This window comes from Phoca vitulina, unplaced genomic scaffold, assembly GCF_004348235.1.
Source record: "Phoca vitulina isolate PV1807 unplaced genomic scaffold, GSC_HSeal_1.0 scaffold25, whole genome shotgun sequence".
In the NCBI taxonomy this organism is placed as follows: Eukaryota; Metazoa; Chordata; class Mammalia; order Carnivora; family Phocidae; genus Phoca; species Phoca vitulina.
In genome coordinates, this window is record NW_022589728.1 from 17,186,231 (window position 1) to 17,198,273 (window position 12,043).

The window sequence follows — 12,043 nt, forward strand, 5'->3', positions numbered from 1 at the left end:
ATATAAAAGTGTTGTTCTATATGGTCCTCTCAAGGTTTATAGTTTTGCATTTCACATTTACATGTTTAATCATCTGGATTGATTTTTACATGTGGTATGGTGTATGGTTCCAATTTCATTTCTTTTCCATATAGAAAGCCAATTGTCACAGCACAGTGATTTCTAGTCTTGGTTTTAGCATACCTTAAGATTCAATAGATGGATAGAGGAGTTTCTGGGCTTTCTTTTCTGGTTCACTGCTGATTTTGTCTATCTGTATGCAACACCAGGCCCACTTATAAAAATTCCTAGTACTCTTTAGGCAAGTCTTCCTGCCCTGTTTTTCAGGGGAGTCTTACATATGCTTGGACTTTTGCTTTCCCATATAAATTTTAGAATCACCTTTGTCAAGTTTTTAAACAAAAGGTATTTAAATAAAACCTTTGAGATCTTGTTTAGAATTGCAGTGACTCTGTAGATCAGTTACATGGTATTGACTTTAAAAAAAATGTGTCTTCCAACATATGACGTGATATATCCTTTCATTTATTTAGGTCTTCTTTACTGGCTTTTGCTAAAGATAGATCTTATATATCTTTGGTTACATTTATTCCTGAGTATCAATTTTTATATAATTATAAATAAATAATATTAGTTTTCTACTTGTTTTTCAGAAATGTACTTTTTTAAACATTGATTTTGAATTAAAGAAACTAGCTAAACTCTCCATTTCCAATTATTTATCTGTAAATTCTTCAGGGTTTCTATATAACTGCTTCTATCATTTGTGAATAGTGATAGTTTTGATTCTTCCTTCCCATCCTTATGATTTTTTTTCCTTCTTTCTTTTTTAAAGACTTTAGTTATTTGTCAGAGAGAAAGAGAATGCACACAGGCAGGGGGAGTGGCAGGCAGAGGGAGAAGCAGGCTCCCCACTGAGCAAAGAGCCCAATGCAGGATTCAATCCCAGGACCCTGGGATCATGACCTGGGTTAAAGGCAGATGCTTAACCAACTGAGCCGCCCGGGAGTCCCTTTCTTTTTTCTTGCCTTTCTGTATTTGCTGAGACTACCAGTAAAATGTTGAAGAGAAGATGCTTTCAAAATTGGATCCTAATTATGAGGCTTGCTGTAGGTTTTTGATCAGGTTAAGAAAATAGTCTTCTATTCCTTTTTTGTTAGAACTTTATCATGAGTGTGAAATTTTATCAAATATTTTTTCTTCACCAATTGAGATGGTCATGATTTTTCTCCTTTAATCTGTTAATATGAAGAACGATATAAATTGTTTTTCCAAAGTTAAGATAATCTTGTATTCTGAGATTAAACCCAATGCAGTCATAATGTATTAACTATTTTATTTTTTGATGAAATAGGTTTGCTGATATTTTGTTTTAGATGTTTGTATCTATGTTAATGATTGAGGTTGGTCTACAATTTTCCTTTCTCAAACTTCCCTTATAGGGTTCTATACCAAGATTATGCCTCATGAAATAAATTAGAAACTATTCCTTCTTTTTAAACTTTTCTTAAAGAGTTTATGTATTATTGGATTTATTTCTTTCTACAGGATTTTGTAGGACTTTCTGGGCTAATGTGCAATTGTACAAATTTTAAATTATTGATTCAATGTATTAATGTTTATAGGCCATTTAGATTTGCTATCTTTATTAAAAAACTAGTTTTTTAAAAATTTCCTCTTATTACCTTTCATGCATCTATAAGATCTGTACTACTGTCCCATTTTTCATTCCTTATATTGGTTATTTCTGCTTTTTTTTTTTCAGCCATTCTACCAGATATTTGAAAATTTAATTGGTCTTCTCAAAAAAATAACTTTTGGGTTTGATTCTCTTGTATATTTGTTTCTTTTTAATTTTTATTCTTTATTATTTCTCTTAACTTATTGTTAATTTTCTAACTTCTTAATTTTTATACTTAATTTTCAGTGCTTCTTCTTTTGTGATATTAAGCATTTAAGGCTATAAATTTTCCTATAAGTACCATTTTAGTGTCACACACATGTTTTTATATTATTCTTATAATCTGAGTTCTAAATATTTTCTAATTTCCATAATTTTTTTCTTTTTTGGGGGGTGTCTCTCTTTTTTTTAAATTTTATTTATTATGTTATGTTAGTCACCATACAATACATCACCAGTTTTCGATGCAGTGATCCACGATTCATTGTTTTCGTACAACACCCAGTGCTCCATGCAGTACGTGCCCTCCTTAATACCCATCACCGGGCTCATTCATCCCCCCACCCTCCTCCCCTCTAAAACTTTCAGTTTGTTTCTCAGAGTCCATAGTCTCTCATGGTTCATCTCTCCTTCCGATTTCCCCCCTTCATTTTTCCCTTCCTTCTCCTAACGTCCTCCATGCTATTCCTTATGTTCCACAAATAAGTGAAACCATATGATAATTGACTTTCTCTGCTTGACTTATTTCACTTAGCATAATCTCCTCCAGTCCCATCCATGTTGATGTAAAAGTTGGGTATTCATCCTTTCTGATGGCTGAGTAATATTCCATTGTATATATGGACCACATCTTCTTTATCCATTCATCTGTTGAAGGGCATCTCAGCTCTTTCCACAGTTTGGCTATTGCGGACATTGCTGCTATGAACATTGGGGTGCATATGGCCCTTCTTTTCACTACACCTGTGTCTTTGGGGTAAATACCCAGGAGTGCAATTGCTGGGTCATAGGGTAGCTCTATTTTTAATTTTTTGAGGCACCTCCACACTGTTTTCCAAAGTGGCTGTACCAACTTGCATTCCCACCAACAGTGTAAGAGGGTTCCCCTTTCTCCACAACCTCTCCAACATTTGTTGTTTCTCGCCTTGTCAATTTTTGCCATTCTAACTGGTGTAAGGTGGTATCTCAATGTGGTTTTGATTTGAATTTCCCTGATGACTAATGATGATGAACATTTTTTTCATATGTCTGTTAGCCATTTGTATGTCTTCCTTAGAGAAGTGTCTGTTCATGTCTTCTGCCCATTTTTTGACTTGATTATTTGTTTTTTGGATGTTGAGTTTGAGAAGTTCTTTATAGATCTTGGATACCAGTCCTTTATCTGTAGTGTCATTTGCAAATATCTTCTCCCATTCTGTTGGTTGCCTCTTTGTTTTGTTGACTGTTTCCTTGATGAAGTCCCAGAAGTTCATTTTTGCTTTTGTTTCACTAGCCTTTGGAGATGTGTCTTGAAAGAAGTTGCTGTGGCTGATGTCAAAGAGGTTACTGCCTATGTTCTCTTCTAGGATTTTGAAGGATTCCTGTCTCACATATAGGTCTTTCATCCATTTTGAGTTTATCTTTGTGTATGGTGTTAGAGAATGGTCGAGTTTCATTCTTCTGCATGTGGCTGTCCAATTTTCCCAGCACCATTTATTGAAGAGACTGTCTTTTTTTCCATTGCATATTTTTGCCTGCTTTGTCAAAGATTATTTGACCATAGAGTTGAGGGTCCATATCTGGGCTCTCTATTCTGTTCCATTGGTCTATATGTCTGTATTTGTGCCAGTACCATGCTGTCTTGGTGATCACAGCTTTGTAATATAGCTTGAAATCGGGCAACATGATGCCCCCAGCTTTGTTTTTCTTTTTCAACATTTCCTTGGCGATTCGGGGTCTTTTCTGATTCCATACAAATTTTAGGATTGTTTGTTCCAGCACTTTGAAAAATGTCATTGGAATTTTGATCAGGATGGCATTGAAATTATAGATTGCTTTGGGTAGCATAGACATTTTAACAATGTTTATTCTTCCAATCCATGAGCATAGAATGTTTTTCCATCTTTTTGTGTCTTCCTCAATTTCTTTCATGAGTGTTCTGTGGTTCTGAGTTGTTTTTCCCTGGCCTCCTCTGTTCCCTTTTTGTTTATTAATTGGTTACTAATTCATTCTTCTGCCTCGCTTACCCGAGCTGTTAGATTATCTAGATTAGATTGGATCTCACTGATTGCATTTTTAAGTTCTACCAATTCAGCTTTCATTTCTGCCCTTGGAGACTTTGTGTTACCATTAATTGATTTCTCCATTCTAGCTATTGTCTTCACAATTGCTAGCCTGAATTCCATCTCTGACATCTTGGTTATATCTGAATCCATTTGTAAATCTGTGGCATAAGTCATAGTCTCTGAGTCTTTCCTATTTTGGGGGTTCCTCCTCCTAGTCATTCTGTGGAGGGGTGGTTGAGGGAATGTATAGAGTCCAAATTATTGACCACAACCGAAGCAAGATGCACCTGTTTTCTAGGGACCTTAGGGTTGCTGGCCTCTTGTTTTCCCAGCCTGTCTTCTGGGGAAGGGGCCTGCCGCGCTGTTACTCAGGCAACCCTGTTTGGACAGAGTTACCCTGCCCCCTGTGGCGGGGTATGGGCTCAGTGAAAACCGGTTTTGGGGGGCTTTTGTTCTGTTCTGGTGGCTTTCCCTGGCGGCTTTCCGTGTCTCTTCTGAGAGTTAGAGCAGACTGCCTCAGAGTGGAGAGATCGCAGTCTGTTCTTCAGTGAGCTCTCCAGGCCACACTCTGTTTCTGTCTGTGCTGCTATAAACTGCAGCATCCTGGGTTGTGGGCCCCTCAGCAAGCCTCCCAGTCCTTGCCTCCAGGTTGGGGCACGTCTCTGCCCTTTGTGCTTCTAAAACCACCAGCCACCCCCAGTTCACACATGCAGCCCCGCCGCTCCGGGTTTCCGTCCGGGGGGCTGCCCTAAAGTCCTTTCCCCACCGCTACCAGTCTGCAACTCTGTGCCCAGTCCCCAGCATGGGAGGTTATCGCTCACCAGCGGTATAGGATCCCGACGGCTGGGCTCCCTCCCCCTTCCATTTATCCTCTGATATGTGCCCAGAATCACGGCTCCCCAGTTCGTACCTCGAAACCAACCGCCTGCAAGATTCTGTTTGTGGAGATCCAGATCTATCTTCTTACATCTCAGGCTGATTTCGTGGGTGTTCAGAGTGGTCTGGTAGATATCCAGCTCAATTCTGGGGACCGGTTGGAATAGGGTCCCCTACTCCTCTGCCATCTTTCCCCCACTTCATAATTTTTTCTTTGATCTATAAGTTAGGCCTATATGTGTCTTAATTTGTAAACCTGTGGGGATTTTTCAGGTTCTTTATTTTTGTTTGTGTCTAACTTAATTGCATTGTGATCAGAAATTATGGAAAACATGACTCAATAGTTCAAAATATCTTGAGGCTTGCTTTACATCCTAGAACTTAATTTTTATAAATGTTCCACATTGCTTCAAAATAATACATTCTGCATTTTTTAGTTTCACTGTTTCATATATGACTATTAAATAAATCCAATTTATTATATGTACTAGCTTGCTAGGGCTGCTGTTAACAAAGTACCACAAACAGGGTGGCTTAAACAACAAAAATTTATTCTCTCCCAATTCTCGAGGTTAGAAGTCAAAGTTTAAGGTGTGACAGGGTTGAATTCTTCTGAGGCCTCTCTTCTTGGCATGTAGATGGCCATTTTCTCCTCATGTCTTCACATGGTCTTCCCTCCGTGTGTCTATGTCCTAATATCTTCGTCTTATAATGACACCGGTTATATTGAATGAATGCCTACCCTGAGGACCTCATTTTAACTTAATTACCTCTTTAAAGGTGCTCTCTCCAAATATGATTCACATTAGAGGTACTGGGGGTTAGAACTTCAACATATGAACTGGGGGGGGGGGGGTGTGTGTGTGACACAATTTAGTCCAGAACACTGTACTTATCAAATGTTTTATATCCTTAAAGAATTTTTTGTTTGCTTCATCAGTTACTGAAAGAAGCATTCAAATCTTCTACTGTGATGATGGATTTCTCTATAAAGTTCTATCAATTTTGCTTCATGTATTTTGAGGTTATTTTATTAGTGTATATAAGTTTAGAACTTTAATAGCTATTTGGTGAACTGAATATTATATTACATAGTTACTCTTTAGCTCTATCAATGCTTTTTGTCTTTTACTTTGTTAAAATATAGTTACATTAGCTTTCTCTTTAGTAGTGTTTGTGTGGTAAAGATGCTTACATCTTTTTACTCTCAATTATTTTGCTCTTATATTTTTTTGATGTGTATTTTACAAACAACATATGGTGGGGGTGGGATTTATTCAGTTTGAGAACATTTTTCTTTCTAAAAAGGCATTAAGTCCATTTTATTTATTATAATTAATGATATATTTTGATTTTTTTTTCTACTAACTTACTCTTTCATGAGAGCTAGTATAGCACAGTTTTAAAAGACTTAGGAAATACTGCCTAGGTTTGAATACCAGCTCTATTATTGACTACCTGAGTAACTAGGGCTAGATACTTATAATTAGTTATATTTAGTTATTACTTTATTTTTTTAATTATCACTTTAAATTGACATTTTTTTTGTTTATTTTTTCTTTTTAATGATAGAATATTTTTTTCATACTTCATTCCTTTCCCTCCTCCAGTTTGGAAATTATATTCTCTGCCCTGTTCTTTTAGGGTAACATTTATCAAGCATACTTGTTATCAAAGTTTAGAATTAATTCTTATCTTTACCCGCTCCTGAACAATACAAGAACTTTTTAACATTTTAACTCTGATCACTTCCTTTTTCATTTATACACTGTTCTTGTATTCTAGTTTTATCTTAATTTTAAGTCTCCTAAATTATTATTATACAGTCAATAAACCCTTATTTTTATTCATATACCTACCATTTTCTTTACCAATCATTCCTTTTTACAGCACAAATTTTCCATCTACTAACACTTTTTTTGTGCCTGAATTACAGCTTTTAAACTGAATCTGTTGGTGGCACAATTTCCATTTTTATTGTCTGAAAATGCCTTTATATCATGGTTTAAAAAAAGTAACAAGACCGTTTGTAAACAAACTTTGGTTGATAGCTTCTTTTGGCATATTAAAATTATAATTCCATAGTTTTTGGGCTTCTATATTTGCTATTGTGAAATAAGATTGCTGTTAAAACCATTGTCTTCGAGGGGGTGTCAGTTAAGCATCCAACTGTTGATTTTGGCTCATGGATTTTTGGCTCAGGTCATGATCTCAGAGTTGTAAGATAGAGCCCCCTGTGGAGCCCCACAGTGAGTCCTGCATCAGGCTCTGTGCTGGGCATGGAGCCTGCTTAAGATTCTCTCTCTCCCTCTGCTCCTCCCCCACCCCTCTCCCTCTCTCTCTCTAAAAAAAAAAAAAAATTGTCTTTAGTGTTTTTCAAAGTCATTAAAATGTTTTAAATATGAGTTTCTCTTTAATTTATCCTGTCTCGTTCTTGAATCTGTGGATTAGTGTCTTTCTAGAAAATTCTTAGCCATTAAATCCTCAAATATTGCCTCTAAACTTTTACTTTATGAAAGTTTTATCAGATATGTTAGACTTTATCATTCTATTCTTCATGTCCTTTAACCTCTTTCATATTTATTTTTGTGTTTCTCTGTGTGACATTCTGATTAACCTCCTCAGATCTGTCTTCCACTTCATTAATTCTCTCTTTAGCTGTTAAACCCATTCATCAGGTTTTGAAATTTTCAGATATTTTGATCTCAAGTTCTTTTGTATTAGTTTCAAAATCCACTTGGTCACTTAAACACATATAATTTTTTTTTTTTTAATTCTTTGTCTTAAAAGTGAGGGATTTGAAGTCTTTCTGAGTCTGATTTGGCCTTCTATTGTTTCTACTAGCTCTCAGTGTGCATTGTTTTTGTGTGTAATCTTTCACTCTTTCCTTCTCAATATTTCAATCTCTCTCTCTCTCTCTCCCTGTTTTTTACTGAGTTCATGTTTCTTACAATTTTTTAGTTATTTTTTGAGGGTCTCTATTTCTCTAATTCTATCTCCCCTATCTTTCTATTCATTTTTACCTTGAGTTCATGTGTTTTAGCAATATTTCAGTGATTCTTTGAGGTCTGGGTTGAAGATGGGGCCATCCTCTTCTGGTAGGTGCTTGGGAGCACATCTTATACTGGACCATTTTAAATTAAACTATCAGCTTGCAATTTCTTAGAACATATAGATATTTAAATTTGGTCTGCCAATATGTGTGCTCATTGGCTTGCCATTAAATATTTGTAGGGGAGTTCTTTCCTCTTTTACCTCAGCACCAAAACTCAAGACTAACAAATTTCCTTGTAGATTTAGGGGTATGGTGATTTAGAGAGTGCATAACCATTTTGGATACTAGCTTTATGTGGGGAGCTTCCTATTAAACTGTCATCTAAGCAAGCTCTGGGCTTTGACCTCTCTCCCAACCAGGGCCATATATGTAATTGTACACTGAACAACTTTAAGAGGCATTTTTAATACATATATACACTAGGGTCTATACGACATATGTGATGGACCTGTCCTCATCCCCACAAGATGGTGAAAACTAAAGCTCAGGTTCACCACGTTCAGCAATTCTATAACTGACAGAACTTAACTGAAGAGTAAAGACAGTGTCTCCTCTCTTTTGAAATCCTTTAAAGGGCAGGCATCCTCAATATCTTATGAAATGAATTGGTTTGTCAATCATCATTTCAACAAAAATATCCACCACTTGCCCCATTAAAGGAAATGTAACATGATCAGATGGTGTTTATTGCTTTGCTTTGTTTATTTTTAGATGTGGACTTTCCAGTTGTTCTCCAGCCTACAAATGCAAATGAGAAAACACAGCTAATCAGAGAAGAACCTCGAAGTTATTGCACAGACTCTTAATATTGAGACCATTGAGGGTCCACAGTACCCCCTCTTGGTTAAACCATGTCACCAGGTGGTCATGGGTGGGGCAGGGTAAAGGACGTGAAATGCTGTGAACTTTTCCACATTCGTATTTTATTTTTTAGGTTAGGGAAAGATGATTGCTACATAATTTTCTCAGTATGCGGTCTCACTTTTTGAGTAGAATTCCTAATGAAACACATTCCATTTTGATGAATAAAAGCCTGAAGAGTTGTTTTATGCTCCTTGCATGAGGTAAGATAGTGGCACTGGATAGGTTTCATGAGCCTGCCCTTTATGTGACCCAGATCTAATTCCTTACAGACAAAAGTAGCATTCCAAACAGAAGCCACTTTTCATCTATTTAACTGAATACAATATTCCTATCTGCCACAAATATCATCAGCAAAATACACATGGAAACTTAAGAGGAATTTTTTGTGTGTGTGGAGATTTTTTCCTGCCAATATTTAATATGGCTACAGAAATATTTCAAGAGGCAGGAAGAAATTATTAGGTAAAAAAGACAAATCACTTAATTTTAAAGTATATCTTTGAAAGATTAAAAGTTGTTATTTACTGAAAACTGATGAGTAAAACCAGGAAGAAACAGGTTTTGTGTACTTTTAGACTGGCATAAAAAAACAAAAACAAAATCTCAACCTGGTCAAATGGTATAAATGATCCAGAAAATCATACTGAGTCCAAACCAGCCCCCCAAAATATGATGACCATTTTTAAGTAAAAACATCTTTTGTACAACTGACCTAGATTAGACAGCAAGGAAAAGAAACATGTAGGGTAAAGGTAGAATTCTAAACTCTACAGCCTAACTTTAGATTTAAAGGCATATTATTTACCCCATTTTTGGTGGGAATAATTACATTTACCAGAAAATGCTCAGCTCTGTGCATGTTGAATAATTAAGGTCAAAGGTCATGTCTGCATTTACTGTTTGATCCTTATATTCATTATGTGGTCAAAGCCATGTCCTAAAACCACGTTCTAAAATAGTACAGAAAGTGTTTTTTCTTAGTTCTTTATATAATATTGCAGTTTTCAAGATCTTGTTATGTTTTTATATAATATTGCATGAAATGCCATTTTTTTTGTTTCTTATTCCCACCATCACCAAATTACAGTCAAATAATCCTAAAATACACATTGTAAGTGAAAATTGGTGTTACAGCTCTGACAGTTCTGAAGTCATTAAAATTCTGCTTTAACTCTTGAGTTACTGGAATTTTTTTTAATCGACAATCAAGTACGAGAAGCCCTGGTTGGAAAGTTAGGAAAGCTGGTTCTAATCTAAACTCTCGCTACCTAGCCCTGTGACCAAGTGAGATGAGAATTATATGGCTAATTGCTCTGACTCCATTTTCCTATTTGCTCTGATCACCTTCCAAATTGCTGTGAGACAAGATGAAAGAGCTGAGGTAAAAGTACTCTACAAAGCCAAGTGTTTGACAAATATTGAGTTGGTTTTACATGAATCTGTATATGTTTATACACAGACAAATATAATGTGACTTCTTATGTAGATAAACTCTTACCCAAAAACCCACGAAGATATCTAGTACTAACAGTGGCCAGCAAGTGCTTGGAACTCTATATTCAACAAACAAGTGCTACTTTCCATTTGAAGGGAACATAAGATAAATAGCCCTGTCTGTGAATAATTTGAGCCACTACATTTCCTTCCTGGAGTCTTTTTAAGCAAAAAGGTCAGGTCTATTTTTGAATTGCAACCTGTAAATTACAAACTTCCTTTTTCTCTCCCAGACCTCATTTTTCTTACATGGAATTTTTTACTTCTACTCCCAGCTTGTCCAGAGAGCTGGTACAAGAGTAGAAAGATGAGAACAGGGCATGAATCAGAATCAGAATCAGATGGTGGAATTAAATTCATAAGGGGATTCTTATTAATGTTCCCCATCAAGGGCTAATTACTGGTTACAATGATGTGTGGTAAATGTTAAGGATGAATGAGGAAATGAATCTACAGAATGCCCCTTAGCTACATAGAAACAAGGATCAACTCTCCATCGAAGAGAGGCCACTTAGGCATCATGTGGGGGGTCAACTGAAGCTGCCATCCAGAGTCACCTGTGGTTATTCTGAATCCATAAGCATCTTAGCAGAGAAGCACCAAGAAGAAACATGCTCACCATGAACCAGCACTTCAGTGGCTTACTACCTAGTCCTGGGCTCCAGGTTACCAGAGTAAGGGCTTTTGTATAAGGTTTCAAAGTTCATCCATTTATTTTTTGCTGTTTTACATAAGAACATAATAAAAAAAAAGTATGCCTTTTTCTTTACCAAAATACACATGCCTTAATTCTTTGAGAATAAATGACATTCTATTTCTACATTTTAAATGGTATGGATGCTAAAACACATTTGATGTTTCCTAGCCTGGAAATACACCCACCTGGTAGTATACTGCTTGATTTTTTGATCTACACAGAGGGTTCCAATTAGGGCTACATAATCTTTGTGACTGGCACAATGATGCCCCCTCCAAGATGTACTTATCCTAACTCCCAGAAATAGTGACTATATCACCTTTTATGGCAAAAGGCACTTGGCAGATGTCATTGTTAAGGATTCTGAGATAGGGAGATTATCCTGGATTATCCAAGTGGGCACGATCTAATCACATGGCTCCTCAAAAATGGAGAATCCTTCCTGGCTATGAGAGAGATGTGACTATAGAAGAATGATCAGAGGGGTGCCTGAGTGGCTCAGATCCCAGAGTCCTGGGATCGAGCCCACACTGGGCTCCTTGCTTAGCGGGGAGTCTGCTTCTCCCTCTCCCTCTCCCTCTGTCTCCTGGCTCTCACTCTCTATCTCAAATAAATAAATAAAATCTTAAAAAAAAAAAAAAAAAAAAAAAAGGAATCGTCAGAGATATGCTTTGAAGTTCGAGGAGGAAAGGGACCATAAACTAAGGTATGCAGACAACCTCTAAAAGCTGGAAAACTTAAAGAAATGGATTCTGCTCTAAAGCCTCCAAAAAAAGAAATGCAGCCCTGCCACCCCCTTGATTTTTGCCCAATGACACCCATGTCAAACTTCTGACCTTCAGATTGTATGAGTTTAACACTGAGTCAGTGCTCCTCACTTGTTTCTTTATTGTCCTCACTCCTTATTCTAGATTTCTTTTTCTTCATCCCTTCATCCTGAGTGTCTAACTTCATTTTCTCCTCTGTCCCTTCCATTCCCTGTTTCTCAGTGCTCCATCTCCTTTCCTGTTCTTCTCCCTTCTTCCACTCCTACCTTTCTTCCGTTTGACCCTCACCCCTGTTTTAGTCTCCTAATCTCTCTGCTGGCCAGTAGCAACTCCATCTCCACAACT

The 12,043-nt window shown here is 36.7% G+C and overlaps 1 protein-coding gene across 1 annotated transcript in view; it reads left to right on the plus strand.

The window, feature by feature from the left end:
- The window catches only part of DNAJC5B (DnaJ heat shock protein family (Hsp40) member C5 beta), a 62,184-nt gene extending 53,502 nt beyond the window's left edge, over positions 1–8,682 (plus strand). The window contains exon 5 of the mRNA XM_032421551.1: positions 8,588–8,682. Within this exon, the coding sequence (XP_032277442.1) occupies positions 8,588–8,682 (95 nt within the window). The remainder of the gene's footprint in view (positions 1–8,587) is intronic.
- Positions 8,683–12,043: the final 3,361 nt, after the last annotated feature.